A 26809-nucleotide genomic window follows, 5' to 3' on the forward strand; every position below is an offset into this window, starting at 1 on the left:
TTAGCGTGCACGGAGAGAGTGACGGCCCAGGGTGAAGCAGTGCTATTTTATTAAGGTTAAAAGCAGATCATGCTATCCGTCATGGTGGAAAATGCGGTTTGGCTCAGACGGAGCCCTGGTGTTATGTTAGTACGGCTACAGCTGGGCACAGTCAGTTTAAACAGCTGTCCTGGAACTACTGCCAAACAGGCAGACAGCAATGCTAACACTCACTGTAAAAAAATATGAGAATTTATCACGCTTAATCCACTTATTTGTGTGGGCCAGCATGCAGTATTACCTTAAATATCCCCATGGATATTGTGACAAACAAGTGTTAGTAGGCTCCGTACATTCATCGGTCTAAGGAATTTCTTGATATACTTTGTCACTTTAAGTATACATTGTTTCCTCACTCTAACTCTCACAATAATGTTTATATATATAACAATAATTATAGTCTATTTAACACAGACTAACCCTAACCTGAAAAAAAAATTAACTAGGCCTATTTGGTTTATGAATTATGAGATTCTGTATGATTTGAAGGGAGGTTGACATTAGCTAACCTCTTGGAGGCAAAACTATTGTAAATGACAGCAAAGAAAGCTCCCAGAAATGTATATAAGAAAATAATATATCATTCATTAACCTATATTTATTTTTAATGGAGAAAAAAGCGTTCTATTAAGAATATCTGGCCACTCATGGGAAGTGTAGTTCATTTCAAAACCAATTCTCGTTCTTTCCGATGAACACTGATGTGTTTAAAAACTACATTTCCCATGATGCCCTACGAGTTGCGTTTCAGAAACGGAAGCTACTTGGGAGAAAATTAAATACGCATGGCAAACTTGGGGAAAATGTCACAGCACGGTACCAAGAAAAGAAAACTAGACCGGAGTACAGAGGATTACATGTACTTTGACAGCTACTCCGATGTCACCATTCACGAAGAGATGATTGCAGACACTGTGCGCACTAACACGTACAGAATGGGCATTTTTAAAAACAGCAAGTCAATAGAAGGGAAAGTGGTGCTTGATGTGGGTGCCGGTACCGGCGTCTTGAGCTTATTCTGTGCGCAAGCGGGTGCCAGGAAGGTTTATGCAGTCGAAGCGAGCTCGATTGCCGATCAGGCTGTGAGAATCGTCAAACTGAATCAGATGGAAGACAGAATCGAAGTCATTAAAGCTACACTAGAGACGATCGAACTGGCCGAACAGGTGGATGTGATTGTCAGCGAGTGGATGGGCTACGCGCTTCTCCACGAATCCATGCTGAACTCTGTGATTTTCGCCCGGGATAAGTGGCTCAAACCCGGTGGCCTCATATTACCGTGCCGGGCGGATCTTTACATCGCTCCCATAAACGATCTAGTGGTGGAGGGCAGGTTGAATTTTTGGAGCACCGTTAAAGGACAGTACGGCGTGGACATGTCCTGCATGACCGACTTTGCCAGGAAGTGCATCATGAACAAAGACATCACTGTGAATCCGGTGACTGTGGAGGATGTGCTCTCCCACCCGTGCAAGTTTGCCGAGCTGGATTTGAACACGGTCACCCACGAGCAGCTCAAAGATGTGAGGGGCGTGTTCAGCTGCCAGTGTTTCGGCTCGTCCTCTATCCACGCCTTGTGCGTGTGGTTCACCGTGACTTTCCCCGCTGAGGAGAAGGCCCTGGTGCTCTCCACATCTCCATTTAAACCAGAGACGCACTGGAAACAGGCTGTGCTGTATCTGGATGATGCTGTGGATGTGATGCAGGACACTAAAGTTGAGGGGGAGATCAGTTTGTATCCCTCTGAGGAGAATTCTAGACACATATGCATCCGCGTGGACTATGTGATAGGTGAACAGAAAAAACACTCCAAAACTTTTTCTATTCCTGATCAGTATTTAGAAGTTAAATAGAAGTTTGGCCATTATATTTTTTTTTTAGTTATTTACCTAGTCAAATACATGAAGGAATGCTAATGGATTTTATGGTCATTTTGAATTTTTCTTTTTGTAATCAAAGAAACGTTAAAAATAAAAAGAGTCTTGCTGGATGCAATAAAATAAGATTAGATTCAAATTATGGTAATATATAATAATAAATTCCATTAGCATTGCTTTTGGATTGACCCCCACACATGGTTTTCACTGAATGGCATATTTTTCACAATGAATTATTCCTTGAATTATTAAGTGTCTGGGGGAAAATCATGTTGAAACTCCTGTCTATGGACAGCACATATGCAAAGTTATACAAAATAAACAGTGCTTGCCTGAGCTCTGTAATTTTGCTTCTTGTGTGAAAAATATATGAAAAGAATTATTGGAGGACATTAGGAAGAACTGGCTATAATCTAATCATTCAGTTTCTAGATAAAGTTTAGGAAAGTAAAATATTTGCAAGTTTATGAGGTTAGGTTAGATAATTGACTCTGGATTTGCTGGTGACCCAACAATTTTTGTGCAAAAGTGTTTTTATTGGTATTACAGTACCACAGCAAAAGCTGAATATGAGAATTGACACTTGAAAATGTATAAACAACAAGGGAAATGTGATTTATCAGCCACTGAGCCAGATATTGTGTTAGTTTAAAGTGTAATTTTGCAGATTTTCAACCCGCTTTGTATTGTTACGATGTTGGTAATACATATAAATGAACAATGCTTACTTGTTTTCCATGTTACCTGTACCAAGAAATTTACGTTTATTTGTCAGCAAATCTTTTGATAGCTTCCGGCATTTTGTGAACTCTACAGATTATACTTATGCATTTTTGTATCCCTGCCCACGGACAGTCGGATTGACAGAGGGTTATTAACAAAACAGTTATGGTAAGGGTAGGTTTATAAAATTGTATTGTGCTTTGTCTACTCTTTAAACAGCATTATGGTAGTTTTTTCCCCCTTCGTTTGGACTAAAACACTGTGTTTGTCAGCGTTGCCAACTGCTTTCAATTGAAAGTAGTTAAAACTGGTAGCTAAAGGTCACTAGATTATATCATAATGGCAATTTCATTGATCTATATAAATATGAATAGAGATCAGTGGGCAAGATAAGGTTCTAAGATAAGAATCTAGATAAGGTTTGTCCAAGAAGTTGCTAGATTTGTCCCTAGACTTTTGAAAAAGTCTCAAAAGGGGTGGGGAAGTCACTAAATCTAGTGACAAAATTCCTAAATTTGCAACACTGGTGTTTGTGGTCTTCCGGTTTGAAAGGTTTTTCTGATTTTATGTCTCTGTGTTCTCTCCATATTTACAGTTCTTTACAGACTTTAGCCCTGCCTACAACATGCTGGATTCCTCACTGGAAACCAAAAATAACTAATTCCCGCTAAATGTTTACTCTTTGAATTTTTGCACCCGAGATTCGAGTCAACACCATTATTAACTAAAAGTTTGCAAAGAAGTATTTCCTACTAAAGCAAGGTGGTATTTGACTGTGATTAAAGGCCCACTGAAGTGCCTTAGAATGTGTAGCACTATTCGATGTATTGATGTAATTTCCACTGAAACAGGAAGACAGGGCGGGACATATCCAACAGCTCCTCCCCTTTTTTAAAATGGCCAATAGCGTTTAATTTTATATCACAGTTCGGCCAGAGCCGTTGAGCTCGATAAATCTGCAGTTTCCTCCTCATCTCCTCCATATCGCTTTAATATACAGCATTCTGTGCAGAATTCAAATGGGTCCGATACATTTTCTGGTACGCGCCTGTGTGCATGCTGCAGTACTTAACGTGAAACCAGACTTCATTCGCCCCAATGGAAAGCATATTTACACTGAGTCGTTCTTTATCCCATATATAGTGCACTATGTGCCATTCACCAAGTAGAAACTAGTAAATGTGTGAACAAGTGACTGAATTTAGCCACAGCTTCAGCATCTATTTATAAAGTAGGTGGCGGGATGCTTTAGATTCTAGAGAGCGTTTGATTGGACAGAAAATCTGATTAGAAGCTGAGAGATGAGTGCAGAGTGATGTCATCAAAATCACTGATCCATTGTCACTGAATTTTGTCATTGTTTTGGGGCACACTATAGCTTATAGATAACAGTAACATATTCATACTAAAAGCCAAAAAACTTGAAACAATTTGATTTCATGGGGACTTTAAGTTATATTATCAGGTGATCTCTCTCTAAAAGTTTAATTGGATGCACATTCTTTGATTTTAACAAATTATATTGGAGGCGTTTTATCCTACCTCTTGATAAACGTACTGTGTTTTGCATTTTTAATAATGCATGATTACCAATAGCCAATTGATATTAAAGTTACCCAATAAACACATTTCATGACAGTGGCCTTGGCACAATTTGTTACGATTTGTATATGCTGATCTTGTGGCCGTGGAATCCATTCAGAACTAATTTCTCATTTGTTGTATGTATTATCTTTAGATCAATTACCTATTGACACAATCATCATTAGTTTTTAACCAGTGATTCGGATTACCATTGAATGCATTTTGGATGCAGAAAGTTGTTAATCCTCAAAATCACAGGGAGTCATTTGTTGCAAAGTAAATTCATTTTCTTTCTATTTATGTGAGCTCGTGTCATGTCACGATTAATTGGAACAATCTCTCATTAACTTGCTTTCAGAGTCACGCTCGATTTGATGTATTCCATTTAATACCAATAGATCAAAATATCTTCCCATATTTAAGAATTAAATGCAACTAATTGAATCCTGCTATTAATAGATGTGTAGACAGTAAGGAGCAAATTAAATCAGAGCTGTGTCTCTGTATCCTAGACAGCCTCAATGAGTTTCATCCACAAAGGCATATCATTTTATCCAATACATCCCCCTGGTATGCTAATGATGTTACTGTAAATAAACCAGGGGAAATCATTTGCCGCCTGCCAGTTACAGTAACCAATATTTTTGATTCGTGAGAAGACAAATTGGAAGCATGTTATTGACAAATCCTAATTTAGAAGACCAAATCCCAAGGCACTGGGCGGATCTCCATGGCCAAGTGACAATTTGTCATCATTATCATTAGCAGGCCAGTTTGCTTTCATTAACATGGTGACATGGTGTGATATCTGCCCTCATGTGGACTTTAAAAGGCAGTAGATTTAATGAACAGCCGCTAAAAACAAATTTTAATTTTGAGGGGTTATTATGTTTACTGTAGATTTGGAGGTTTTGTGTGTTTTTCATTGTTTGATGAGATCTCATTTGGAGGAACATCATCTGCTGCTGAATATTACCCTTCCGTGTCAGTAAACTTAAAATAAGGCTGAAGATTAAATATGGTGCTCGGTTTTAAATGTGTTGAAAAGTACCAGGCTTAAAACATGTGAATAAGGCTTTGTCACATACATCTCACAAGATGGCTTTGAAAATCACTGTCATGTGACACATTTTCTTTGCAGTGCTTATCATTTTCAGCAGATGTTAGTGATAACATGCCATATTTTTTCCCCCTAAAAACCTTTTTTATGAAGTTAAAAGGATAGTTCACCCTAAAATCAAAGTTGTTTTCATTTTGCTTACCCTTGTGTCATTCTAAACCTGCATGCCTTCTGTTGAACAAAAAGGAAGATATTTGGGGGGAAAAAGTCTGTTTTTTTTTTATTAAATGAAACTGAAAATGAATGGGGTACAACATTGTTTGCTGTCAATGTTCTTTTGTGTTCCATGGTTTGGTTTAAAGGGATAGTTCACTCATATATGAAAATTCTCTTATTTACTCACCCTCAAGTTGTTCCAAACCTGTATGAATTTCTTTCTTCTGTTGAATACAAAAGAAGATATTTTGAAGAATGTCAGTAACCAAACAGTTGACGGACCCCATTGCCTTCCATAGTATGGTAAAAATACTGTTTGGTTACCGACATTCTTCAAAAAATCTTCTTTTGTGTTTGGCAATTCAAACAGGTTTGGAACAACTTGAGGGTGAGCAAATGAAGACAGAGTTTTTGTTTTTGGGTTAACTATCCCTTTAATACAGTATTTCGATAAAATATGTTTCTAGCTTTTGTAGGGTTAAGTCTTTTATAGGTCACAATAAATCAAAGTGTAAGCATCTTGTTGGAGAATCAGAAGAAGAATTAGTCTTAATTTTAACGTGCTATTGTCTACTTAAAGGTTGAACCATCTGTGGAAACATCTCACTCCGTAGTGATCTCTCTTCATATTTCTTACCATGTGACAGATATGCGCTGGACGGAACAGATGAAACTCAATACTCTCCTCAGATGTGAGAGACAGTGATGAGCCACATGAGAGGCAGTCATCAATTCTCTGATAACTGAAGGTATGACAGCACTGAAGGAAACACAGGCTGCATCTCCTACTGGCTGATGCAGTCATGTGATTGCCTGTCCAAGTCAATTGCGGCACCAGTGAGCTATTGAACTTTATGATAGATTTTAAGATGCATGGTTGTGGGGAATATCAAATGGTAAACACATACAGCGGATGTGCACTGTCTGTGAAGGAAGGATATCAATTGATTTTTAAAGCGTGTGTTTAGGAGGCGCACAACAATTGGTGATATACATCATCTGCTTGTATAGATGGCCTTAGTCCCACCAGTGTGTTTTTTGTTTGTTTGTTTTGTTGTTGACTTGCATGATGATGATAAGCTGAAGTGATTTTTCATCACTCTAAAGGCTGTTTAGTATTTTATTTTATTTTTTACATGAATTACTCTACTCAGTATTCCATGCAGTCACCTTCAATTTTCTTTTATGTAGACAAGCAGCATTTAGGTTTTCATATCAGTGACTTGACCTTCCTGTCTGAACTAATGACTGAACACTTTTAGGTTAAATGGTCCGTGACAGAAAGTTTATCTTCTTTCTCCATTGCTAATTTAGATGTGCAGGTGTGAATCAGGAGTCACATGAATAATACCCACATCATTTCATGCATGCAATAAAACATTTTAATCAAGTAATTCTTTTTTTTTTTTTTTTGTCATTCATTTAGTTTGAGGACAACTATATTAAAGGACATACAACCTTTTTCCATTTCTGAATATGCAGTTATGATATACAAAAAAAGTCTATTGTATGTCTGTTGGAGTAGACAGATGACTTTTGACATTAGCAATGGTCTAAAAACCACAATAATTTAAGCTTCTAATTTTAGATATCTATATATATATACAATTAGAAGCTTAAATTCTTGAGGTTTATATGTATATATATATATATATATATATATATATATATATATATATATATATATATATATATATATATATATATATATATATACATATATACAGCCAAACCAAAAAAGACATTTTTTATATTTTTTGATATATTTTTACTAGTCAGGACACTAGTTCATTTATGTATGTGAGGATAGCAAAATAAAGTAAACTGTGACATATTATACCCAAAAATTCTTCATATACAGTGGACTACCAGTAAAACTGATAAAAATTTGGAACCAAAAATTATTCGGACACTTTGACTTGACCATGTTTTGCTGAAGTGTTATCTGACATAATTAAGATTAATTTTTTTTTTGACAGTTTAACTCTGAGATCTTGTCATATTTTATTTCCATTTTTTGAAACTATATTGAATAAACTTTATATTAATGAATGAAAAGTTCAAGGTGTCTGAATAAATTTTGGTTTGACATATATATGACTACTATATATATATATACTGTGTATATATATATATATATATATATATATATTTATCCCATATTTATATATTTATATATTTAGTAGTATCACAATAGTTATAATATTATAACTATTGTAATGATTTATGTTTAATATGTGTAATCCATCTTTTTCAAGTCGCACCCACGACCATCCACCACATGTTGAATATAATCCCACCTTCCCAAGGCATCTCTACTGTCAGATCCGCCTCAAAGAAATGAGTCTTCACCAAAACCTACACTAAGCCGGAAAAGTGTTTCCTCGCCGTCGCATTTGTTTGCTGAGTTGTTTGACTCGCTGAAGTGCCATTTGTGCCTTTGATTAGACCACCATTCTCCCGGAGCCGAGGACAGGAGTGGTCGCTTCTGAGTTCAGCTCCGCACCTGCGCGTCTCCAAGATGTCCCGATTGAAACCCGTCAAATATCGGTTTGCAAAATGAGATCTCTTTGCACTGTTCGGATTGACGCTTTGGATTGAAGCTTTTGAGTGAAGGTGAGATCAATGAGGACTTTTTATCTCAATGCATGTGTGGGTAATGGGTGCGTCTCGGCAAACTTTTGATGTGCGTTAGGTGTTTTATGGGAATACCACGGCTTGTCGCTGTTCTTAAAGGATAATTTAAATGTAACTTACTTAATTCGCTAATATAATACGAGTCTTGATGTCTACGGAACTGCTATTTTTTTCCTAAATGGATGGTTTTATTCTCCTTCGCCTGCAGTGCGTAAAATCTACCATGCGCCTTTGCGCACTTGTGTCTCTTTTTGTTTATGGCTTTGACAGTAGACCCCGCTGGTGTGAAACTGTTTTTGTTTGTTTGTTTGTTTGTTTGTTTGTTTGTTTGTAAGTTGTTAAATTACTGTTACCTTTCTTTAGATATTACTCATAGGTTGAAAAGGCCATCAATTTGTGTGTATGTCACGCACTGGCAATAATCTAGTTTATTGGTTTTCCATAAGGCTTTCTGACAGCAACTACATAAATGAGCATAGCTTGAACTCATTGCCTCTTTATGATATGAATGATTATCACTAGCTGTTTCTTTTTATCTGTGTAGTCATCACACTCCATGTGATGGTCCAGTTGACTTGCAACAGTAGTTTATGGAATATTTCCAACCATTTATAAGATGGTCTTTTCATAGTCCAAGTTTTAAATGCCATTAGTTAATTGCATATTGATAGGGTGCTTGAACTTAGCTACTGGCGGAAATTTAGTTGTTGCTTTGAAAAAACATCAGACTGGAACATCAGAACATCAGCCTGAAAAGAATCAGTGTTTTGTAATACAGTTACTTTAGCTTCTCCAAACAGTAATAACTTTGTTTTATTGTTGTAATAATTAATTAATTTGATTTCTTTTTGGGCTATTTCTATTTTATAGATGTTACCCTCTCCCTCTTTAGCTAAAATCCACAACATTTCCAAGTCGTTCTCCACTTAGTATAGCTATATAAGTGATTTAAACTGTAAGTTAAAGCAAATAATTTCCCTTTTTTTCACTTTCAACTTTTCTCTGTAAAGTGAATATAATCATTTATGAGTAAGTTAATTTTATATTATATTTAATATTATCAGTTAGCCTATATATTGATCATTTTAGTTGGTTAATTTAACATTTAATTAATAGTAGGTTATATGTGAAATTCTACTGCAGTTTTTTTAAATAGAAAAGGCAGCTACATTTTATGTATCAGTATCATATTCTCGTTGAATCGATATAATTAATTATTGTACTTAATAACAACAGACAGAAGCTCTGGCATAATGTCTTAAGTAAATGCTACCTTTAGGACCCTGTGGATGGCATATCCTGCGTAGTATTTACAGTGAAGAGATCCTCATGATCAGACGAAAATATATAACTATCTGTAACCCATCTCCCTCACCATTTGTTCGAATAAAAGAGGGAGACTGTTTTCTGTCCCGCTTGTGTCTTTGCTGAAGTCCCATCTGAGTTTTAAACTGCTGAGAGGGAGAGGATGAGCAGAAAACAGTGAGGGCTGAGTGGATGTGTAAAAGCAGAGAGTGTGTGTGGAGTGTCCAAGTGCGTAATCTTCCCCAGCCATCATTTCCCGCCGAACACTCGCGGTATATGCGCGTAAGGGAATGCGCGTGAGGATATTCTCAGCGCGCGCTGGTCCAATTGGTGCGATTCGTGTCTCGCTCACGACTAAAACGTCGAGGAAATAGTGAAAATATCACAAAAAATAACATTTTTTTCGTTATCCCATCAAACAAGAAGCGAATCTCGTTTTTTGGATATAGGGCGGTTGAAAAAAGCCGTCAGGAGGAACGGACACTTGGCTATTCAAAGTTTAGTGAGGACGGTTATTTGCTCTGAGGTGATTGTCATGATGCTCACAAAAGAAAACACGATGAAGAAGGAGAAATTGTGGAATTTGTGAGTTTATATTGTTTGGGACACACGCAGAGGTTGAATTCATGCCCATTTTTGTTGGCACTGAAAACATTTCCTTTGAAGTTTACCTCAGAAATTTCTGCTTCAGTAACGTCTCGCACTAGAAAGATGTGGCACGCGACTTAAGGAAAGATTGACGTGACGCGAGCCACCTTTCAGTCGCTTTGTTTAGTCAGCCCGTTTAGATAGGGTGGAGGTGGGGGAGATTCCGTTTTTCCCCGAACTCATCACATTAAGATTAACAAGCCGTCTTTAAGAGGATCCTCTATGGTCATTCATGAACTTGTTGAACACCAAGCCCTCCGCGGGACCCTTCATATCGAGAGTAAATCTCAATAACGTGAGTATTCCCCTTCCTTTTTAAGTTTTGGTTGGTTTGTATGAATATTTGTGCCATTCGTTAGTTAATAGTTTACATGTGGGATCTAGTAATGTGGTTTCGGTGCCGCTTTAACTTTCCACAGCCTTCTTTCAAATTAATTCAGAATAGTTTATGTTTTATTGCCTAGTACTTTAACCGGACACCGACTTACAAGCTCTGCTGTAACATTGAACGCGTTATATTTGTGATATAAAAGTAGAAAACGTATGCGAATATGATTTCAGCACCTTGAACAGTGGACTTTCCGTTGAGAGAGTGCGAATGGAAGCGCCCCCTTGCGGCCGAAATGCGTTTTATTGTCTATGTATAGGTTGCTTTCACGCACGGTTAGCTCTTACCTGCTATGCCCTAATTTGTGTTAATTCATCAAAGTAGGCCACTTTGTTCAGTAGAAAACTTGATCAAACTCTCTAAGAAATAATTTCCACAATACTGTTCCGATAATGGTTAGAAAAAGCGATTTGTGTAATGTCCATATCTGGTTTATTTTGCATGTAGGCTTCTTTATAAATGTACTTTAAACGTCAAACTGAATTAATCATTTTTTATTGGTGTTTCCTTTTTTACCTGTAACCGATTCAGGTTGTTTATTCGGGAAATGATGTTAGTTTCAGTGTATTTGATCTGAACTAGTTAGCAGAACTTAACTAATGTGGCATGCGTTCCTATTTAAACAATATTTTTGTAAGCATGTTATGCATGCATGCTGCGTTTATACATTTACATCCTTTATACATTCATATACATTTACACCTAAAATGTTGTTGCTAGATAGATAGATAGATAGATAGATAGATAGAGATAGAGAGATAGATAGATGACTGAATAGATTCTGACAACATCAATTATTTTTAAAATAGTCAGTGCATGTTGTCTTTACAATCTACTTTCATTCAGCCTTCATTTAAGAAAAAGACATAGGATAGAGGTTACGTTTGAGTCATGCTTTGTCCCAAAATATCTGTATGGTCAGAACAGAAGGGGAATAAGTATCAATCATCATCATCAGACATTTATGACATTATATCTCAGATTTAGCAATATCACTCATGAAAGTATATGGAGTAAAGAAATAATAGCATTCACTTGAGTTGTGAGCTTTAGTTCAGTGCAAAATTATTCTCAACATCCCAAGATAATGATTTCAAGCTTCGTTCTCCAGTGGGATATTTTGAGCAGTCTGACATATCGCGACGAAAACTGAATGCCACAGCAGCCTTTTAGGAAAAGTATATTTAATAATGCATAACATGTTCCGATGTCGCAGCAAAGTGTGTGCTTGGCGGTGGAGGGTGATGTCTCGAGCGGAGGGGGAGAAGGTCTGACTGTGACAACACAAGCCTTATAGGGGCTTTTGTGTACGGAGATTGAGAAACAAACCCCTAAAGCTAAGCTGCACAACACAAATGGCATTGCTAGAGTCGAGAGTCGCCCTGTCAAGCGTCCTGCGCATTCACACATGAACAGAAAGTGACAGAACATGCCGAGGAGAGAGAAAGAAAAAGAGAATGAAGAGCAAGAGTGGGAGAAGTCAAGCCAGGCTTAGCAGCTGTGCAAAGGGAGATCCCTTTCTTCCGAGGCCAGGGACCTGTCTACTGCAGACAATCAGATTGCATTATGGGATAGGACGTCTGCCAGGTCCAGTAACACTCATGAAAGTGTAGACAAACCTGTGCTTTGATTTTGCCTTGTGCTGACAGGCTGAGTCACATGCAGCCATCATCATGCCTTCTGCTTGCAATTGCCACACATTACGATAAAAAGAAATATCTCGCACCTGAATATTAGAAGAGGTGACATGGCGGAGTGGATGGTTGTGCCGTGGTTAAGTCTGGATTAGAGCAGAGATCATCAGACTCTGTGGGTGTATGTGTTGGGCTGTCATGTTAAGGGAAAACATACTCACTCCCTGCTGCACTGAATGTTTATTTATGAGACCTGTCATATTGGCAGGCTGTTTATGGTAGAATCACTGATCCCGTGCAGGCAGGCGCAGAAATCCCGAGAGCGTAGATCTCATCGAGCGCTGCACCTCCCTCTCTATCACAGGCTGAGACATGAATGGCAGAGAGAGAAATGTGGCGACAGGAGAAAAGGATTTTGGGATAGAAGATGGAGGCTGGTGTATAGAATTTGATATATAATGAAATTAAAAGCAGACATGTGTCTGTACTGGCAAGTCTAGTTTAGCAGGCCATCGTTTATGAGCACCTCTGAGGTTTAGACATGCAGGCATGCTTCAATAGCCCAGGGGACAAGATCGAAGTGGACACTAGAAAGGGAGGGGTGTGCTTCACGGCATTACATGGATGAGGAAATCTGAGCCTCTAGTTCTAGTCCTGTCAAGGTCATATGAAATCTGTGAATGATTCATCTGTTTAAATATAATATTAACACGTGGCTTACTGGTGAAGCCCTTGAATAGATATTCACCTGCCCCTGAAGGGACGCATGTTTGTCATGTGGCTTTAGGTTTGTTGACTGCAAGGAGGTCTTGTCCACCTGTGGTCCACCTGTGGGAGAAAGCAAATTAATTTCTATAGGTGCTATAAATTCGATTTTGATATTTTTTTTTTTTAAAGGGCTTTCAAGTCTTGTTGGCTAAAGTTTTTTTACAGTTAAAGTAAATAAAGCAAAAATCCAGACTTTTTTTTCTTTTTTTGCCAACTGAGTAAAGAAAAAAAAACCTTGTGAAAATAAGCAATTCAGTGACAACATGACAAAAGTCTCCGCATATTTTTTAAATAAGTAAATGGTAAAAAAAAAAAAAGAAAGATGTATCTGAAAAAATGTCAGAAAAAGACAGTGGAATGCTGCATGCACTTAGACTATTTCAAGGTTTTCTAAATAATATGTAATTATTTTCATTCATTCATATTCTTCCTGTTGGAACAAATAAAATCACCAGTAATGATTAATATTTCTTGTAGGGCTGTCAAGCGATTAAAATGTTTAATCTAATTAATTATGTTGCGATTAATTAATCTAATTAATTGCACATCAAATATGGCTGAGAAATTACTCACAAAAGATAATTTAAAGTCATTATTGTCTAAAACATCAAATAGACATTACAAAAAGTAGCTTCAGCAAGAAATATTTTATTTGATACAATATAGATTTTATTTCACATACCCTTTTGGATCATGAGGGTGAGTAAATGATGACTGGATTTTCATTTTTGGGTGAACTACACCTTTAATGATTTTTTATTATTACTATGGAAACATATTTTTAATGAAATTATAGAGCCCATTCACACGGATACGCGTTTAGATGTATATGTAAAAATTTTGTATCGTATCAGCGTTTCATCCAGATGCATTCGGCGTTTTGGGAGTCTGAAACCGCTATTTTTTGAAACCGGGTCCCAGAGTGGATAAAACTGAAAACAACACCCTTGCGTTTTTGTGTGTACAGTTAATCCATGTATTTTGTGAAACAATGATGTCATCACCCCACGTCTCGACCCTAGTCAGACATCGCTACATCATGTAACAGCAACAACAACAACAATAGCGGACTTAATGCTTGTGTTCGTGCCGCGGAAGCTACTGAGCCTATTAGGTTTACTAAAGTAAATCTTTATTACTAAGCTTTACTAAAGTTTGTATACAGCGTGCAAGGTTTATGCGCATGCGTTTTTAGTGTATCTCTGTGGCAGAATTACAGCGCCACACACTGGTCTGGCATGTATACTACAACGTTTTGAGTCGGTTTCAGTGGTTTCGTGTGTACGCAGATATTTCTTGAGATGACGCCGTGTTTACAGAATTTTTTTTAGAACGAGGGAAAAAAACAGATTGGATAGGGAAAGCTCTGGCTTCGTATGGATGTGGCCATACTCTAAATAAGAAACTAAAACTGCCAGTAGGTGGCGGTAAATGTCTTAATGATTAAGTCATTGAGTCATTCATTCATTCGATTTGTTGAAATGGCTGATTCATTCAGGAGTGAAGTAAATGGTAAATGGCTCTTTATGACTGGTCCATTGAATCATTAGGCTTGTTTGATTTGAACCGGGTCATCAAAATCAGACCGATTAGAGTATGACATCAAAGTACCGCATGAGCGATTAGAGAGCAGACGGCTCCATATGCTTTTGAATCGCTCTCGCGGTACTTACTTGAACAAGCCTAATGATTCACCCGATTCATTAAAAACGTGGATTCAGAAACTAAATGCTGCTGTGTGTTGCTCGGAGACGAACAAAACAGAAAATATTGTGTATAAAATAACAATATTAACCAATTATTTATTGAACTGTTGTATAAAATCAGTATCAAATTTGCACTCCTGCAGCATTCGTTACTCATGTGATATAGCTTAACCATATAATATGATGTAAATATGAGACAAAACTCAAACAGGGGCATTTTTTTGCCCCATATCTTGAATTTTAGGGACATTCTAACTACATTCTATAGGCTTCATCACGCAGTGCGTTATTTTGCCCTGCATCATATTTGTCATCAATCACCTATGTGGTGATTTGTCATCATGACCTACGTAGGTCTGGGGCGGGGGAAGTGCGTGAAATGTGTTAATAATTTTAACACATTATTTTTCATGGTAATTAAATAATCTATTTAAAGCGTTAAATCAACAGCCCTAATTTCTTGCAAAACATTTTTTTTTTTCAAATTATAAATTCACTCTTATATTGTTGCTGAATTGCTTATTTTTTTCTAGCTTCTTTCATTCATTTCACTGGCTAAAAAATCATCTCCAATCCCCATATAAAATTAACATGTAACAATGTTCACCAGGATTTGTTTCCCCTCCATGCTAAACTAGGCTCCCAGCTGATGACGAATATGACTGCCCTGTAATGGTAGGATTAAACGATGAGATTGCTTGTGAATCTCCTCATTGGGGTCCCATGTTAAATACAATAGAAGCTAGATGAGGTGACCTGCCTCAGATCACCCCGCTCTGTGTCATAATGCATCCTGCACCCTGCGCCAGCCACATCACCGGAGGCAGCGCAGAATAATTAAGAGGACTCGTATATGGATCATGGAAAGTGATAACAAGCGGGCTTGTGTGATCTTTAATGTGCCCTAGACACTTATCCTCCCTGTATCTCTAATGGCTCATTACACTGTCCTCTTTTCCTGCCTCGTCCCTCGTCTTCCTTTCTTCCTCCTGCACGTTTGGATTCTGTGCCTATCGAGAGCTGCCTGCCAAAAGTTTGCCTTTTTATTTTTCTTATTTTTTTGGTCCCTGTCCTCAGCATTACAGACGTTAAAGGATTAGTTCACTTCTGAATTAAAATTTCCTGATAATTTACTCACACCCATGTCATCCAAGATGTTCATGTCTTTCTTTCTTCAGTCGAAGGTTTTTGAGGAAAACATTCCAGGATTTTTCTCCATATAGTGGACTTCATTGGGGTACAACGGGTTGAGGGTCCAGATTGCAGTTTCAGTGCAGTTTCAAAGCGCTCTACATGATCCCAGACAAGGAATAAGGGTCTTATCTAGTGAAATGATCTAAGATGCTGAGTAAGTGTCTACAAAGTGAACGTGCAAAGACTAAGCCAAACACCCTTTACAAAAAAAAGGTAAAACAACGATGTTGGATGATTTTGAAGTTGGAGGCGAAAATGAGATGCAGTTTTTTGCTTTGCCACAGTACTTCCACCTATGTCACGTGTGACCTTGCCAACGTAATGCGTGGCGGATCGCAGAGCAGTGCAAGGCGAGCATTTGTGGTTAAAAAGTATATACATTTTTATGTTTTTTTAGAAAATGAACGATTGTTTCGCTAGATAAGACCCTCATTCCTCGACTGGGATTGTGAAGAGCCCTTTGAAGCTGCAGTGAAACTGCAATTTGGACCTTCAACCCGTTGTACCCCACTATATGGAGAAAAATCCTGGAATGTTTTCCTCAAAAACCTTAATTTCTTTTCGACTGAAGAAAGAAAGAAATGAACATCTTGGATGACATGGGGGTGAGTAAATTATCAGGAAATTTTAATTCTGAAGTGAACTAATCATTTAAGATGTCCCACCTACTCTTTATCTCTTTGCTGTCTCCTTCTCTCCCTCACTGTCTCCTCACTCTGTCCTTATTAAATCTGGACAAATCTAATCACGCCCTCCATCCATAGTTCTGGATAATGGTCATTGTGATTGATGTGATGAGTTTTAATAAGACATGGCCATCTTTAAGATTCATAAAAAAAACTGACCAATTTGACTTTTCCAATTCTGTTGGTATTCATTTTGATTAATCCATTTGTTAAATGTCTTAAGTTTTTGAAAATGTCTGTTTTTATTTTTTTCTCTCTAATGCATATTTGAAAGCATGGTTTTGGTCTGGCTTTCATAACAGCTAATATGACTAATCTGTGCTTTTCAAAGTTTAAGTACATCTCTGATCCTAAAATATTTGCACAAGTTCAGTTATGATGATCTCCTTGATCCATTGGCACCAAACATCGTTTTATTTAGGCAGCTTTGGTCAACAGTCAGATTGTGATGTGATTTCATGCTCCATGTTTTTCTAATTGGAGATTAGTCTCTATTACAGACACCCCACTCAACTCCCTGTTCTGTGACTTTACAGTGACAGCGATTGTGCAAATGATCCTTTCTGCACTAGAAAGTGCACGAGCTCTGCTCTGGTGAGAAAAGAGCTCCTGTCTGAGGGTGGTCCACTGCGAGACTGCACTGTGATCTGACTCACCGCCCCAGCTCGTTTGGGGCTCACAAGGTTAATTGATCACTGTGGGACTGGTGACGGGATGAGTGTGGGGTCAGCATCTGTATTGACTGGGCAGACTGATTAACAAGCACTAAAACACTCCTGGCCCCCGCTTTCAGAATGTTTGATAAGTCGTCGTCAATTATCCTCCTGCCAGCCTCCATCAGGGGGAACTGGCAACCTTTGCTCTCTCTTCATTTTGTAGCTGCGCTGTGCAGAAACCGTGCTTTTGCAAAACGCACATGGACGACTCTAACTGCTCCGTATTGATTGCTCTTAGCAAGGGTTACAAACTGATTGAATCTAACAAACATTTCATATTGGAGAAATGGTTACACACTGTGTGACAGGTATATACTGATTGTCTGAAAAACTGAATCTTCTGATGTTGTGACAATGAGCACATTTACATGTACATACAACAAAACACTGTTAACTATCAGAAAATGGCTCATTTATAAAAACCTGTTTTAAGGGATTAGATGAAAATCAATAAATCATTTTTTCATCAGCACCCATTTATTCTGATTAAATAACTTTTTTTTTGTTTTTTGCTAACAACATATATTTTGCCAAAATGTTGCCCAATATTGTTTTAGAGGGCAAAGCAGCTTCCATTTGAATGAAAGGGGAATGTAAACGGATAGCTTTCTCAATTTTAGTAAAAACCTCATTGTTGAAAACTTGATGCAAACAGATGTGTGCACATTGAATAAGTAACAGTTTATAGGCTATATGCTAAGAAAAATTAGTATAAAAATATCTAGGCATCAATTTTGCATCCTAAGAGTCCCCCTGTGGTGAAAATCAAGTTTTTAATGCTGTATATATATCTATTTGGTGTTTTTAATATGCTTTAAGACAAACCATGTGTAAGTTCATAAGTCAACACCCTTGCTGAGTATTTTGTCTTTAAAACTGAAGTGATCTAAAGATAGTTTCAAAATCGCGGTGTTTCTGACATCACAGACTTCCTTGTAACCATTCACGTCAACGTGCTTTAGCATATCATTAACTATGACAGCTCTGAAGCAAGTGAGTCCTGTAACATTAGCAGCACATTATTAGCTATTTGATAATGTAGACAAGCAAAAGGCTAAGGATATTAATTACTGTTATGTGTCCGACGTTGTAAAAAGCGACACCATTGTGCAGCGTTTACCTCAGTAAGTTGACCGAGTGGATCTCTGAGCTTGTGCAAGTGAGTGGAGGCGGGGCTAATTAGCATATTCATAGATCCATGTATACTAAATGAAGAAAGGGTGTAGAGTTACATTCAAGCCATTTTAAGGCATGAACAATTTAATTAAATATGTCATTTTGGTGACATTGAGATTTAAGAGGATACAATTATTGACAGGGGAACTATGTCAGCTTATTAATTGTAATCAAGACTGTAGTACAGTGTTGAGGAGTAGCAGTGGGTTTCAGTGCATAGCACACTGTGTTGAAGCGAGCAGCTCATGATTCATGTCTCAGAGCGGCTCCGTTCACAGTAAAAGCTGCGAGCTCCATCACTGCATGTGCTGCACTGACTACTCCTCTGTTTCCAGTTTAGGTTGCATACGTTTTGTTACCGTATTGATGTTACATTTGCTGCAAATTTGCACTTTGACAGTCAGTTTAAGATATACCTTAACTCCTTTAACTTATGAGAAGCTAGTAGCTTGTCAAAGTATAGTTTCGGAGTAGCTTCCCCAACACTGCTGTAGTTTCAAAAACAGTAAAATGTGAATGAGCTATTAAGATGCTTTTTTTGTGATTCATATTTTTTTTTTTTTGGAAAACCACCAATTGTACAGAGATCTCATGCAACCATAGGCATGGCTCCTTTTCTTGCTTTGTTTCTCATCTTAGTATTTCTCTTGTATTTTGGTTTTATTTCAGTACATTGTTTTACTGTTCAGAAGCACAACAGATGAAAGCAGAATTTTGTTGAAGTAGAGTGTTTCTGCAAGTTCCATTACTTGTTGAAGCTTTGTAGTCAGCTAAAAAGAATATAATTGTCAGCTAAAAAGCATATTCATCTCCATTAAAAGCTAAATCATTGGTTCAACCTGATGGAGCTATTTTCATGTTCAGATCAACTCTGCTTCTTTAACTATGTAAGTAAACAGTCAGTCAAGAATGCTTTGGATTCTGGTTTCTATGTGCAATGCATGCCGTGAAATATTTAGATGACGAGTTTCTTTTTTTATACTAACGGGAAAGCATTTATTGTTTTGCGAGAGAGGTGTTTCACATTATTAACTCCCTACACAAGCAGTTTACAGGCCTCATTTAGGGGCTCCAAAGTGACTTCAGCTTGCTGCTGAACAGAAGATAACGTGTTTCTATAGTAACTTTTGTGAGAGTAACCTCGTGAGTTTGCCTCCTATTCACAATTTCATCAATTCCCATTCAAAAGGCATCCAAGCAATCATCAGCTTTGCACTTATTCTCTGAATTATGACTTGAACCCTCTACATCCTGTAATTTCATTTAGTGATACACATAGCTGTTGGTCTACATTCAGTATCAAAAGAGCATTTTAAGTGTAGGTATGGTGGAAGAGAATGGGCATACAGAGGATTATGGGTAATGCCAGGAGTGAATGCATGAAAGCTCTCAAGATCACGTTTTCTTTGATGGCCTTTTAGATATCTGATATTTCTCTATGACGCACACCAGACACCTGACTGGCACCACCTCAGAGGAGTCGGAGTGCTAATTTCCTTTTGCTGTCAAACTCTATCCCCTAACTGATATTCACCATCACCTCTCTCATTTTTTCTGTGCAGAGTGCAGATGCCAAGCTGGAATAGAGGATGATTGACAGAAGGCAAAGCTAAGACGGCTGTCAGTCAACATCTAGCCAGAGAGTCGATTCATCAGAGTGTCAGAAGCCTTGCTCTCTCTCCAACTCTGACCGATCATTTCGTCTTCTCTGCCTCCACTTCTCTTATCTCTGCTGGCACCCTCCAACCCTGCCCGCCATCCTGCTCCTTCCCAGTGGACACAATAAAGACCAGAGGTGGAGATTGAAGCATCAGACTTGACGACCTTACAGTGACCAACGGAAAGCTGGCATGCTGCTGCTGTTCTTCTGGCCTACGCTCAGCAAAATTCGGATTATTTTGTAAACCAGACCTAGATCTTCCTCTCCATACCCTCTTTCTCTATCTCCCCTTCTCTCATGCGTCTTTGAGAGGAGGGAGCAGACGGATACTTTACATCACAGTGAATAGTCTATTAGAGGGGCGGCCCGAATAAAGGAAGCAGCCATGCGTTTCCCGCTGCTCTTGACACTGCAGGCATTATGGCTGACTGTGTGTCAGGCCACGCAACACTATCCCACAACCTGGGGACACTATGACTTGTGCAAGTCACATGGCTACACGGACGAAGGCCCGACCTGGTATTACATGGCCTGTCAGCCTGAAGCCGCGGACATGACCAAGTACCTAAAAGTCACTCTTGACCCACCAAACATCACCTGTGGAGACCCACCTGAGACCTACTGCACCCTGGTGAGTGAATGAATCATATGATTTCACCTACAGTGTATGTACTACCTGTTCTGGCTTCATCTCATTTTTGTGTCATTTATTTATGTCCTTAACATTTGATATGCATGGTGCCGCATGCAGACTACAATGGAGGTTAAATAGTTTTGAGGATGTGGGATGGATTTGCGAAATCTGAGATGGAGCTGAGATACTCAAAAGTACCTGACAAAGTTGATTTTGTTCATTTATGCCATTAGAACTGCTAATAAGGAGTACTGCAGCTGAAATCTCAGTTGACATCAAAATTGTGTCAATGTAAATGGTGTCCACATCCTGTGCTGGGTCACTGACTGTTTCGATATATATGGTTAATTATCTAGTTTCAGCTTTGGTGGAAGCCTTCATTAGGTCTTTGTGAACAAAATGCTGTCTGTCATTAGCATTGAAAATGAGAATAAGAAAAGAATTAGAGATAGGAGAGGAGAGAGACGGATGAAAGAGGCACTTAAAATCTGGCTTTCTTTGAGGTGGTGAGCTGCACGTCTTTTAATGGGCAGGACTGTGTTTAATTAGAAAAATGTCAGTTGTACATTTACACATGGTACTTTGAAACTCACAGCTGGCCTGGACTATTAGAAATGAGTTAATTATTATCAGTTTTGTTTGTGCTAGTGTGAGCACATGCAAATGTGTGTGCTTTCGAAGACTCTAAAGTTTTACTACAGGTTCAGAGAGAGCGAGCGAGAGGCTGTTTACAGTATTTAAGAGGTGAAAATAGTGGAGTGGGACAGTCCAATGAGAGTCCGCTGAGTGACAGAGGACCTAATATCTGGCGTGCAGGGAATGAAAAGTGAATTATTCAGTATGTTTTGTCGCTAATGTGTTTTATTCATAGGATACATTATTCAGAGCCATATCTGGGAGGCACTTTTGAAAATGCTGACTCCCTCTGATAGATTCCCAAGGTTAGAGCAAGGGCTGTTATCCATTTTGGAGGGTCACTGTCACAATATAGCTCCGCTCTTTGGTTTCCCAAGGGCCCAGAGTAAAAAAAAATTGACACATAATTTCACCCTAGTACACCAGTCAGTTATTATTGCAATAACAGTTGACTGACAAACAGCATGCACTGTGGTCATACCTGCCTTCATTCCTGGCTTCAGTGTTACTCTATACAGTACTCATAACATTTCTGTGGCGATTTTTACGGGTGGATGAAAAATCGATACAAAAATGAATCACATCATGAATCTTCTAACGATTCAAATCGATTCATAAATTAAAAAAATCGATATACTAAATGTCTGTTAATAATGTGATGTTGATGGAACAAAGAACAGTGCAGCACCCGGACAGTTTAGGGAGCGTACAAACTTGCAACGGGGGACAAATGAATTAATCAATATTTTAAGGTATAGAAAATAGCTTTAAATAATGTATAATTACCAGCAGTCCAGCACACGGCAAGCTTTATTGTACTTTTTACACAGTGTGGATGCGCAAGCGGTTGCCGTGGTAATGAACAATACCTGCTTGTAAAAGCAAATGAATATTAAACTAAATATTAAGAATGCAACAGCACATATAATATTTTTCTAACTCAAAACGATCGGCCAGCTTGATAATCATAAATTTTGCTGATGCAAAAGATGCGCGCATTCTCACGCCGTAGTGCCGAATGTGAAAGCCTGAGCAGCGGCGGTGTCTCAGTCTCCACTGGACTAGAGTAAAATAATAATGCAGTTACAAGGTGTGTACAATTTAAACTACCTTAATAAATAACTCCACTAACAGTAGCTGCTGTTAAGTTTGCATACTGCTGCTCTCCTTCTACTGTCTTCTGAACTTTTCCCTGTCTTCATTAAAGCTCCAGTGAAGGGTTGCCAGATTTTATATATATATATATATATATATATATATATATATATATATATATATATATATATAAAAGGAAAAACAAGCCCCTGAAAAATGCAATATAATAAACTGTACCAAATATAAATAATATAAGTAGTATTACCAATATCCTAAAAAATTAAAAGGCAGGAAATGTAATTTATTGTGAATAAAATAATTTAATATAAAATATTTAGATATAAAATTAATTTGAAGTAAAACAATAACATGAGATTGAAAAATAACAATTCAACAAAAAAAAAATTTCACAAGTATGAGTCGTATTTAATATCAATCAAATGGGGCACAGTTTTTATAAGGAGGGCTTTAAGGACAATAAATAAAATAAAATTTAAAAACAAGTTTAGATTCAAATCTAAAATCAAAACTATGCATATATCGAATCGAAAATTCGATTAAAAATCAAGAAATGACCCCAAGGATCCCAAGAATCAATTTTAATCGAATCGTGAGATTCCAAAAGATTCCCACCCCTAACGTTTACAATAGAAATATAGTTCCTAGTTGCAACAAACCTGATTTAACAGTTGAGTACACTCATAGGCCATGTTTACATAAAATATTTATTGTAAAACATTCCTCTCATCGCTAGGTTATCAGGCCCCTGTGTTGTCAAGCAACATAAATTGCTATTGTCCAGCCTTGAAACCCACTCGGTTCTCTGCCAGTGCATCGAGACCGATCAATTTCTGAGCTGTTAGCCATAAATTGGCAGCAGACATTACATAGATATACTGATTATGCCAATAACAGTTTTTATGATGTCTGTAATCATTCTTTTATTTCCGGCTATTGCCATTAGTGTTCTTTATACAAGAGCTCAATCCTCCGTAATTGATTTCTACTCAGGCTGGCCATGGGCTTCTCTCTCTCCCTCTCTGAGGCTGCTGGGCTGATTAGACCCGTAACAGCCATCGCAGGCAGACAGCAAACCCGCTGCAGGCTGGAGAGAACCAAGCACTGGAGAGACCAATGCTTTACCCTGCAATCTAAAGAGCAGGAAGCCGCAGAGATCCATTTGTGAAAAGCTTTTATACTGCCATGGGTGATGACCTTCTCTATGGCAAAAACTTGACCCTCGGTGGCCTACACCACATAATAACGCTTCTTCAGCCGCTCTTTAAGCTGTAGACTGTGCTGTATAGAGTGCTATTTGTCTCTGAATGTTTTCTGCCTTTATTGTCCAAAGATGGGGAATTAATGTCAAACACTTTTTGGATAACACATCATGTCAAGTCAGTTGAAGACATCTACTTTTTCACCCTTTGTGAACTCACTCTTGGGTGGTTGTTGGCCCCTCCTCTCTATTTACACCAGATCACCTCGTACTTCTCACAATCTCTTTCTCATTCTCAACATCTGAAACTTTAAAGAGAATCTCTCTAGCGTTTCATAATAAATGCTTATCACCTCAAGCTCTTGGTCCCTTGAACATATCAAAAAAGTTGCCCTTGTATTTAACCTCTGGAAATTCTCTCATGTTACACTTCTGCTCAGGTCTCAGTGCAGGCTTCCAGTAATTGCTAGAATGAATTTAAGGCAGGCCTAAAACGCTGCTTTGGTCTGTGCCACCACTACCTTTAGACTTTAATCAAACGGCTCCAACCTGGTCACTGCTATCAGCCATTTCTGTCACCTTGCTTCTCAATTTCTCCATGTTCACACTCATTATGGTCTGAACTTTTTTCCCCACACTTGCATTGGATTTGAACTCTCTAGCTATCTAAAAAAGGCTCACATTTATAAGATTGACCTCATGCATCACTAAAAAGCATTGTTGAAACAAAATTGGCAGTGTTTTTTATTTTTACAGTTAGAAAAGCTATAATTCAAATGGCTTGTTCGTCAGTGATGTGGCATGACACTAATTCAGAGAGACGTCCTTACTAATGCAACAGCCGTAGAAGACCTTTCCTTTCATCATGTGATATTATACATTCTAAAAGGAAGAACATAATGACAGAGAGCTTTTTTTAATAAGGAAAATGAAACAATTAAACAGTTGCAGAAAGAAAACTAGATTGTGGTTTAAAAATCATAATGGCTTTTATCTGAAGACTGTCCCATTGCAGCATTACTCAAGCTTTCATTATTCTCTAAAGTGACACCGCTTTATTTATGTTTTGATATATAATTCTGACCTTTTCCTGCATATTTCTGTGTGATATTGCAGAGCTCAGGAAGTGATGGAAGACATTTTGGTTCATCAGCCTTCTCTCAGAGTGGTGCCATTCCTCAAGTGGCTTAGCATTGACATTTCAGTGAGATTTGAGTGTGCTGTCAGCTACAATATGCCTCCTCTCATATTTAAATGTGCATCTCGATGAAAGCCGAGGGGAAAAGGCTCCTGCCAATACAGTGTTGTCTCAGACAAATGGTGACATTCGACTTTAATCAAATAGTTTATTCATGCCGAATTCATGCTGAGAGATTGCACAAAACCAGCCACAAAGCAGCTTTTCAAAAGTGCTGACTTTCATGAATGGACTGAGGCAAATATTTGCATTTTAACACTATTGAAAAACTAATTACTTTTCAATAGAGCTGTTAAACATCTGAGGAGTTGTGCCGCATGATTGATATATTTATTTGTTTTCTTTTTAGCCGAGTCGTAGAGCTGATAGAAATCAAAGGCTACTGTAGGAACTAACTGAATTAGCTGCTCTGTATCAGAGCCTAAAAATTAAAGGATTAGTTCACTTAAGAATTAAAATTTCCTGATAATTTACAGCCAACCTAAAGGCATAGGGATACATTGACAATGTGATTGGTCAGATTTTATGACGTATTTTGAGACGGAACTTACAGAACATCCAAAACAATGCTGTGTGCTGAGGTAAACGCGCTTGTTGTGTGTGCGTAGCCTGCGTATGATGTTATTTTAGCCAGCTGGGAACTCGTGAAGAGCTTAGAAAATGTGTAAAGTAGTCAAAACAGCGGTGGGAATCCATTGGTCACACACAAATGATCTGCAGCGTGGAGACGTGCACCTGATGAGAAAAACCGACATGCATGAGGATTCTGTACTTTTTAGGGTCTCGTCTTCCTGTTTTTGGTCTTTGGTCCGTGTTGCGTTCATATATGATTCAAACTGCACCAGAGTTTGTTTGGAAGCGGACCGAGACCCATCTTTTGAGCGGCATTACGTAATCACGTTGGAAGTACCGCGGTAGGGCGGAAAACCTTTACCTTTTTTTGTAAAGGGCGTTTGACTTAGTCTTTGTACGTTCGCTTTGTAAACACTTGCTCGGTACTTCCGCCTATGTCACGCTTGATCTTTCTAACATGATTACGTAATGCATGCTGCATCGCAGAGCTAGTGCAAGACGAGCATTTGTGGTTAAAAAGTATATAATTTTTATTTGTTTTAGAAAGTGACTGATTGTTTCGCTAGATAAGACCCTTATTCCTCGTCTGGGATCGTGTAGAGCCCTTTGAAGCTGCAATGAAACTGCAATTTGGACCTTCCACCTGTTGGTAGCTGTTGAAGTCCACTATATGGAGAAAAATCCTGGAATGTTTTCCTGAAAAACCTTAATTTCTTTTCGACTGAAGAAAGAAAGATGTAACCGATGTGGGGATGAGTAAATTATTAGGAAATTTTAATTCTGAAGTGAACTAATCCTTTAACAAAACAGATGGAATTATCAATCTTGGTCAGGTGTTAGTACAACCCTCTAGAATAAAAATATAGACTTAGAGCATGTCTGACATTTCAAATTCTCTGAGAGATTTCTTTGACAGTTCATCTCTTTGAAAGTCTAGCGGAAACATATTTCATATTCTTGGTTTTAGATTTTTTCAACCTATGTGTTGAACCACAGCACCCTATCCACATCTGTACACTGTCAGCTGTTTGGTGACTTGGCATGAATGAAAACAGTTTGGTTCAAATAGTGCTGAAGGGTCTCCCCTTGTGAGGGGCATCGAGCAGGGCATATAACCTCTGCTTGCTCCAGGGGCTCTGCAGGATGACTGTGTGCCTGTGTGTTCTGACCCATCCCTTTGCCTATTGCAGTAAAGAGAAGGCCATAAACATTCTGGGGTTTTATGTTAGAAAATGGATCACAGGGAAACCCACGATCAAGGGGCTGAAGTGTGGAAATTACACTCTTGGTCTTCAAACAACTGTTGCAACAAGAAAGATAGATACTTTCAGAAGGGCATAGTAAATGGCATTGTTTATTTCATCAGCTCTACTTTGTGTGTCAATGGCTGTGCTGTTGAATAAGGTTTAATAAGGTCTTTTACATGCACATTGACAC

The 26809-nt window shown here is 38.1% G+C and overlaps 2 protein-coding genes across 10 annotated transcripts in view; both read left to right on the forward strand.

The window, feature by feature from the left end:
• Positions 1-781: 781 nt before the first annotated feature.
• On the forward strand, positions 782-2252 carry prmt6 (protein arginine methyltransferase 6). The gene has a single exon (XM_048175140.1). The coding sequence runs from the start codon at positions 825-827 to the stop codon at positions 1890-1892; it is 1068 nt and encodes a 355-aa protein (XP_048031097.1). The 5' UTR covers positions 782-824; the 3' UTR covers positions 1893-2252.
• Positions 2253-7817: 5565 nt separating this feature from the next.
• ntng1a (netrin g1a) overlaps positions 7818-26809 on the forward strand; it is a 102814-nt gene continuing 83822 nt past the window's right edge. For 3 of the 9 annotated variants that reach the window (XM_048174211.1, XM_048174212.1, XM_048174213.1), the window contains exons 1-2: positions 9515-10384; positions 19920-20648. In XM_048174211.1, the coding sequence (XP_048030168.1) occupies positions 20403-20648 (246 nt within the window). In that variant the 5' untranslated portion in view covers positions 9515-10384; positions 19920-20402. Of the gene's footprint in view, positions 8116-9507; positions 10385-19919; positions 20649-26809 lie in introns of those variants that run through there. The other 6 variants (XM_048174207.1, XM_048174208.1, XM_048174209.1 and 3 more) reach the window with 4 other exon arrangements.

This window comes from Megalobrama amblycephala, linkage group LG22 (genome assembly GCF_018812025.1).
Source record: "Megalobrama amblycephala isolate DHTTF-2021 linkage group LG22, ASM1881202v1, whole genome shotgun sequence".
Lineage (NCBI taxonomy): Eukaryota > Metazoa > Chordata > Actinopteri > Cypriniformes > Xenocyprididae > Megalobrama > Megalobrama amblycephala.